At 53.0% G+C, this 8042-nt stretch overlaps 1 protein-coding gene across 1 annotated transcript in view; it reads left to right on the forward strand.

The window, feature by feature from the left end:
- PLXNA2 (plexin A2) overlaps nucleotides 1-8042 on the forward strand; it is a gene marked incomplete at its 5' end in the record, with an annotated part of 93615 nt that overhangs the window by 48016 nt on the left and 37557 nt on the right. Inside the window, 3 exons of the mRNA XM_010135598.1 lie at nucleotides 833-1033; nucleotides 2834-2930; nucleotides 3249-3442. Of these exons, the coding sequence (XP_010133900.1) occupies nucleotides 833-1033; nucleotides 2834-2930; nucleotides 3249-3442 (492 nt within the window). The remainder of the gene's footprint in view (nucleotides 1-832; nucleotides 1034-2833; nucleotides 2931-3248; nucleotides 3443-8042) is intronic.

An 8042-nucleotide genomic window follows, 5' to 3' on the forward strand; every position in this document is an offset into this window, starting at 1 on the left:
GCAGCCCCAGCTAAGGAAGATGCTGTGTGAGCAGCAGCGGGGAGCATTGCAGTGAACTAGGTGTTTCGGAAAGGCTGGAGGTGTCCGAGCACAGTAAGGGGTGAGGGCGGATAGAGCAGAAATTAGCATCACCTCGGAAATTAATAGTATAATTCTACCCAGCTAAAGCAGAGTGGAGCAGTGCCTGGTAGCGAGAGGGAAGAACATCCCAGGCTGATGAGTCTCGCTCTGGAGCGGCGCGCAGCTGAGGGTGTGAGGGGTGAAATGGGATTAGGAGGAGGCACAGGGAGTGCAGCATGTGGCTGGGAGCAGCCCATCGCCCTCCTGGAGCAGCAGGACTCAGGCGGAGCTGGAGCAGCTGATAATGCGGTGCTGCGGGAGGGCAGGGCGGAGGAGGCACAGGGAGTGCAGCATGTGGCTGGGAGCAGCCCATCGCCCTCCTGGAGCAGCAGGACTCAGGCGGAGCTGGAGCGGCTGATAATGCGCTGCTGCGGGCGGGCAGGGGGAGCACTTGTGTGTGCGCAGATAAAACCCCCGGCAAGCTCAGAGCGGGGAGGATGCCTTCGGTTTATTCTCCAAATGTTCCTTTTTCTGTGGCTGCAGTGAGAAAACCAGTGCCAGTCCCAGAGCAAGGGGACTGTAATGGGGGGTTCCTTATTTCTGTGCTTAACCGGCAGTTGTGCGGGTGAATGGAGAAGGGCTGGTCCTGTGCATGGAGGACGTGCTGGGATGTCAGCACTGCCACTCGAGCAGGCAGGCTGAGAGCTGGCCAGACCTGCGGACACACCACCGCTGCTGTAACCTCCCCCCCTCTTTTTATCGCCCCCCTCAGGACTGTCCCCAGCTCTCCCCCACAGAGGAGATCCTGATCCCAGTGGGAGAGGTGAAACCCATCACGCTGAAGGCAAGAAACCTGCCCCAGCCCCAGTCTGGCCAGCGCGGATACGAGTGTGTCCTCAGCATCCAGGGCGTGATCCACCGCGTGCCTGCCCTGCGCTTCAACAGCTCCAGCGTCCAGTGCCAGAACAGCTCGGTGAGGGACTGGGAGGGGAACGGGGGAAAAGGTGCCCAAAAAGGGTGTCAGCTCCGAATAACTGTGGAAGGGGATGGGCTCAGCCACGGGAGGAGTGGAAAATCCAGGAGTTAAACTAGTCCGGAACTCCAGGTGGGAAACTGCCATGGGCACGCAAGGTGTTTCATTATAGAAGAAGATCCTTTATCTGGCGGTTCCCTGTCTGACTGTGGGGGGTCAGCGAGGGGAAGGGGAGGAGGAGAGAGTGCGAGGAAGGTGTTAAGGCAGGCTAATTCACACAGAGGAGATAAGGCGAATCACAGAGCCCTTATCGGGGAGCTGTCAAATTCCCGGCCACGCTAGCGGGGTGAATACCGTAATGCTGAAGAACAGCATGGTGCAGGGAAGGAGGGGGACAGGAGGACTGTCAGGGGAGTGAGCACAGGGCAGCAGAGAGAGGGAAATCATCTGAGCGATGCTGCTGGGGAAGCAGGCAGGGGAGGAGAGCTCTCCTCCGCAGGATGGGGCTTAGCCCTGCCAACGGACCTGGCAGGATTTCACCCCAGAACGCCCAAAGTCACCGCAGCAGGTACTCGGGGATGCCAAAAGACGTACAGCAATAGCAGGCCACCCTCCAACCTCAGCCCGCATTTGGGTCTCACTGACACACTTCAGCTGGACAATGAGCAGGGGAGAGCGTGGTCCTTCCCCACCTCACCATGTGTTCGAAGAGGTCCGTGGGCAGACAGGGCACAGCCAGTTTGTTTTAGGCAGCAGAACAGTCTCTACTTTAATTTTCAGTGCAGATGGTCTTAAATTGTTAATGAAGTTTTGAATTTTTAAAAATTTCACTGGATATTTATATATCACTGGCCATCTTCGGGCTTTGCAGCTTGGTGGATAATAAATGCATTAATACTGTATGGTACTTTTCCTATCCAAAGCAACGTATAAACATTTATTCCTGGTAGTTAATAAGTGTTACTAACCTATTATTCTTGATAGGAAGTGGTAGGTAGAGAACAAAGGGCGGTTCTGGGCTCACACCAGCTTAGTAAAACCCAGGCAAGGTGAATCAGTCCAACCAAGGGTCAGTTAAACCTGTACAGCTCTTGCATGGGGCAGTCAGAGCAGTCCGCTTCGGTTTTGTCATCACTCCCTCATCCCAAAGCTGTTCACTCAGCTCTCCTTTTTTGGTTGACTTAGCATCAGAATGAGGCCTCCTTGGTGCTAATTGTGATACTGGGTATTTCGGAATACACTGGAAATACACCGAAAGCATCCAGGTTTCCTCCGCCCCCAGGATGTCCATGAGAAGGTGAATAACTCCAGCTGGTGCAATCCTAGACTGGGCTGGAGCAGCGACTGGGAAGGGATCTCTCTGCACCATCTATTCTTTTCAGCTGCTGCCTCTTTCATCAGCCGGCGTGTGCAGCGTGACTGCCGAGCTCCCAGCCACCTTGGGGTGCCCGGTGACTGTGTGAGAAGATAGCCTGAAGGCTGCAGTCCTTCCTGTCTGATTAACTGGAGGGGTTGTATTGATAAGCTAGGGACTGAGTGACAAGAGCAACCACTGTGAGTGGAATAATTAATCTATTACCTCTCACAAGGGCTAGATCTGATTTAATTATCTCTTCCTGGGGAGGAGAAAAGAGTCAAAGCAGGACCCGGGAGATGAAGTATAGAAGTATGGTAGTTCAGACATCAGCACGTGTTTTTAAGCAGAGAATAATCACGATTTCTTTAAAAAGAAATCTCCTTTTTGTGTTAGTGTCTCTGGTAGATCCCCCCAGGCGTTTAATTCCCAATCTTTTCCTGCAGTATCTCTATGATGGGATGGACATCAGCAACTTAGCAGTGGACTTTGCTGTGGTTTGGAATGGGAACTTTGTTATCGACAACCCGGAGGATCTGAAAGGTAACAGCTGCTTGAGTTGGCTGTTGAGTCACGGGAGGGAGGTGGTGATGGGGGCTGGAACGTGGCTGCTGGGGCAGAGCAGCGTTAGCTGCTGTCACTGCGCCTGCAGGCTGCAGGTCCCGGTGGATCGTGCTGTGGAGGAGAGCAGCTCGGTGCTCCACCGATAGCAGTGCTCACTAAGCCCCTCTGCAACATGTGCAAGTCCAGTCTGTGGCTCGTGAAGGCAAAACTCAATTTTTTGCCTTTGCGTACAAGTGCAAGAGCAGCTGTAGCCCCTACGAATATTTCAGTCCTTGACGTCCTCCCCTCTCCCCGCAGTGCACCTCTACAAGTGTGCAGCCCAGCGCGAGAGCTGTGGACTCTGCCTCAAAGCTGACCCCAAATTCGAGTGTGGCTGGTGCAGCGGCGAGGCCAAGTGCACGCTGCAGCCGCACTGCAGTTCACCCTCCGCCCAGCCCTGGCTCGACTGGTCCAGCAGGAACGTCAAGTGCTCCAACCCTCGCATCACCGAGGTAGGAGCACGCGTCTCTGGCTCTTTCTCAGTCCTCCTTCCAGTGGGGGGTTGTGTCTGCCCCCTCTCATCTGAAAATCCACCCTTGTCTGTCTGGCCCTGAAGAACGGCGAGCAAAATGCTCTGCTACTTTCTAGGAAATTAATGTGCGGATCAGCACATGGCCAGGGTGTGCAGCCCGCTGCCCCGCCGTCACCTGCCACTCACTGGCGATGATACCAGCGTTGGGGTGACCGCTACGGACTGTTGCAAGAATGCTAATTAAACTGGGGAGATAATTAGTCTAGTTGATGCTTCTGATGTTTCTGTTCAGACTAGTGAGGGATGCAAGATGTCTCCCATGAGCATTTTTACCAGTAAAACTGTACTCGGTCTATTAACATTACTATTAGGAATGACACTCGTATCAGGTGGGAATGAAAGAGGATTTTGGTTTCTCACTTAATTAACTCCCCTCAAAAGCCTCCCTTGCCCTGAGCACATGTCCGTACCGCAGAAGGTGGAGTGCAGGGGTGTAACGCAGTGGGGGATCAAAGCAGCCTGTGGCACTGATGCTCAGGGCAGGGCAGGGCTTTACAGCACACGAACAGGATGTCCAGGTTCATGCTTAACTCTCATTAGTTTCTACACCAGCTGAAGCTGGCTCACGCTCAGCCCACCCTGGGAGGCATCAGCCTCCTCCTCACGGAGGGGAGGAGGAAACACCGAGGCTGGTGACGCTGTATCAGGGCTGGAGCTGACTGGAGGAGGATGTTGCTGAAGAGGTTCCATCCATTCCACAGGAATGTTGCCAGGCCTTTGGTATTTCTCTCATAGACCTTCTGCCCAGCCACATCATGCCCCGGATGGGCAGGTAATGCTCTTGTGCAGGATTTGTAAACTGCAGAGTGGAGGCTGCGAGGCTGCTGAGGAGCAGAGGAGGTGCTGACTGCGCAGACGTGAAAGCATTAAGCCATGCTGGGAGTCTTTCCTTCCCTTGTCTGGGTTTTTGTTTGTTTGGCAAGTCCCAGCTATCTTTACAGAGAGATAAAATGAGTCTTAAAGGCTTGCCTGGATATTCACCTTGTCCTGCCAGAACCAAAGTTCTCTTATCTGCTTGCACAAGCTTATGCTACAAGATGCAAGCAGCAAAACAGCCTCTGCCTGAGACTTCCTTCACCATAAACCATTCAGACATTGAAGAAGTCTTCGTCTTATTTATTTATCCCTCCTTGAGCTAAGCAGAGAAGGGGAAAAACACTCTGCTCCAGCCACCAAGTGACTTGCATCCGAGTGCTGCCAGGCTGGCTCTTGCCCTGGCTGCGGGCACAGCGCTGCCACTGAGTGTTTTATCACTGTCCAGCTTGAAAGCCATACTCCTGGGCTCTGGCCAAGGAGAAGGGAGCAGAGCTTTGCTCTTACAGATTTCTTGTCTCCATAACCAGGGTTATGCTCAGCCTTTGAAGCGGGAGGTACAGGGTGCCTCGCCAGGGGGTGTTGAGTCTCAGGAGGTTGCCCTGAGTAGATTTGGAGATGAGAGAATCGAGTAAGAGATGTCTGTGCTTTCACTGGCAGATTGGCTTATTCCACAGCGAAGGTCAGTGACAGAAAATACAGGTTTCAGGGGAATGTGTTATCCCGTGGCCTCTGCTGGCTCTGGTGGTGCTGTGAGCTGTTGTGATGTTATCACAGGTCTTGCAGTGTTTGGTGTTTTTCCTTGAACTCCACCTCTCACCCTTCTCCTTAGGAATTCACAGCTTGAATTTTTTTCATGAGACTCAAGTTTGCAGTTTTCCCTGTTGTAGATAAAGAAAGGGGAAAGCAGAGGGAACGAGTGGCCTGGTTTGTGTGCTTTGAGACCCACTGAAGGGAGCACTGTACAGGGCTAAAAACTCCTGCAGAAGTTTGCTCATTGCTAGAGAAAATAGCGAAGCCCCAATGGAAGCCCTTCAGGGTCAATACTCCTAAAGCCAAACCTTTCAGCAACACTGTGAACATCTCTCTTCCCCCTTTCCCTCCAGAAAAGCATATGAGATTGTCTTGGAGGGCAGGACACCTTTACAGCCTTCATTGCTTTTGGGTCCTTTTTACCAGCATCCTCGTTTTCTCAGTAGTTTGGGCACCATTTGGCTGGGTCCGGAGCTGTGCACCGAAAGCTGGGAAGAGACCGCTCTGCCCTGCTGGGACCAGCCTGCTCCTGGCAGGTTTAAAGTGGGCACTGGTGGTCTCATAGCTTGCCTGGATCACTCAGACTGAAAGAGCCTTTAATACGGGCTGGTTTCCACTCCTTGTGCTCCATCTGGCCAGGTTCACTCTTTCTGCCCAGGCAGGGGTGCAGGGCCTGGCTCCCAGGCACCAGTGCCTTCGGGGGGATGCACAACTGGGAAGAAGAGACTGAGTTTTAATAGTCAGAAAAGTAAATGAGCAGTAGGATATACACAGCCCTTTTCTTTTTCTAGTGAGACCCCCAGCCATCACCAACAGTGTCCCTTTAACAGCATAAAACTTCCACACGGTCTGTGGTCTTAGCAATAAATAAATAAAAATCAGTTTTCTTGCGAACAAGCGGCACTCTGATCTGCTATTCATTTATTTGCAGGCCTCATTAATATAACATCAGTGCAACAAACAGCTGAAGGGGGGGCAGTGTCAGGCTGAATAATGGAGTCGCTCTGCTGAGATAACAATTAGGTTCTGAATGTGCTATCAGCTAAGGCAGAGACAAGGAGGGATCATGCCGGGATGACAATGCTTATGTGCTGGTTCCCTGCTGGGCTCATCATCTGGGATGCAGCTAGCTTAGAGCAGGAGGAAAAAAGACAAAGAGAGTGAAGGTGGATGACATTTTGGGAGGGGGCAGGGGTTGTGCCATCTCTTCTGCAAGCCGGGCGCTCCCCCTGCACCCTAACAGATGCCAAGTGGGTGTTGTGCAGAAGGGTCTTAGGCTCGCGGCTTGCCTCCAGCTCTGGGAGAAAAGTCCCATTCGACCCACAGCCAGCCCCAGGTCTCCCTGTCTCATGCACAGACTTCTAGAGGTGGAATATTGTTTTATGACAGAAATGCTGATCCCTGCAACCGGCAAGACGTGAGGCTGAGAACATTTATCCTGCATCATTACAGCAGTGGCTTCTGTTGGGAGGGGAGCGTGCCAGCACCATGTTGAGGCTTCCGGGGCCGTGGGATCCCTCAGATTCCAGCCTCGGGAGGCTCTGGGATCCCTGCCTTGGTTTCAGGTTAGAAGCAGCGACAACAGAAATGCCATGGTGCGTCTGCCTCCCTTACACCACATAAGGGCTTCACACGTGGAGGAATTCTCTCCCTGAGCCTCAGGAACGTGTTCTGTGGCAGGCAGTGGACTGCTGATGTGTTTTGTGCCAGGAGAGGCTGGTGCAGAGGGGAGAGGTGACCTGCTCGGAGTAACTCAGGACAAAGTTCCTTCAGCAAAGCCAAAGGTCCTGCCTGCACACCCTGCTCTAGATCTCAGTGATTTGCAGTTCTGCAAACAACCTAAACAACCTCCCGCAGAGGTGCAGACCCCAGAATGGTGACTGTACGATTCCTGGGAACGGCCTTGTTTTCCCTCAGCTGCCCTTTGCCAGGTCTTTTGATCCTCCCCAGACCTCGGAGTGAAAAGCCACTCTCCTACAGCATATCGCTTGGAACTGGGGAATAATTCTCCCTAATCCTGTCCGTGTCAGACCAGATATCTGGGCTGTCACTGCAGCCAGCCCTGCAGCCTGGGCAGCTCCCAGCACCCCAGGCTGGGGGTGAAGGCGGACCACACCATCAGCAGCTGCCCGGGGCTGGTGCACTGGAGGTGCCCCGGCTGCGGGTCTACAACATGAGGTGACCCAGGGCTGCTGCTGGGAGCAGTCACCAGCGCTTGATGCAACGGGACCTTTAAGACTTCTCTTCTTGCTGGGATTTTGACTGGATCTCTCCAGCTGTAATTAACTGGCTGCATCTGTCGGAACCCTGGGGCTGCTGTATGGCACAGTTACTTCAAAACTGTTCAATTAGCGGCCACTAAAATCTAGGTCGAGTGGAGGTCCATATTGGGGATTTTCCAGGTCAGGACATTTTCAAAATACAGAATCGGCGTGGCTTTGTTCGGCTGGTTGTGGTAAGGTCGGGAAATGGCAAACTGTGACTTTTTTAGAACCACAATGAGACGACGAGCCTGGCGGTGTAAGTGCTCCAGCAAACGCATTTTAACATCATGCGGAGCTGCAGAGGACAGTTGTAACTGTCAAGTAGGTGAACTGTGGAGTTCAGGTGATTCCCAGCTAGAGATGTGAGCGGTACCATCGCAGGCCTTCAGGACTTGCTGTAGTGCAACGCAGCTCGATTTTGTAGTGTCTTTTCTGGGCATGTGGAGACAAATGATACAAGACACGTTACGTGGTGTGAGTTACAGAAAACAGCAGCGCAACAGACAGTGTGTGGTGATTAAATTAGAAACCTCAGTCGTGCAGTCTAGGGGACAGGGAGGTAGAAATTAAAGCATACACAGAGGAGGGAGGTGGTGGTTTGAGGTCCGGGGCAGCTCGTGGCTCTGCTGGGAGCTGGAGCCAGCTGTACCCCAGCCTGTGGGACCAAATTCAACAGCAGCAGCTTAAACA

Source organism: Buceros rhinoceros, unplaced genomic scaffold, assembly GCF_000710305.1.
Source record: "Buceros rhinoceros silvestris isolate BGI_N320 unplaced genomic scaffold, ASM71030v1 scaffold18030, whole genome shotgun sequence".
NCBI lineage: Eukaryota > Metazoa > Chordata > Aves > Bucerotiformes > Bucerotidae > Buceros > Buceros rhinoceros.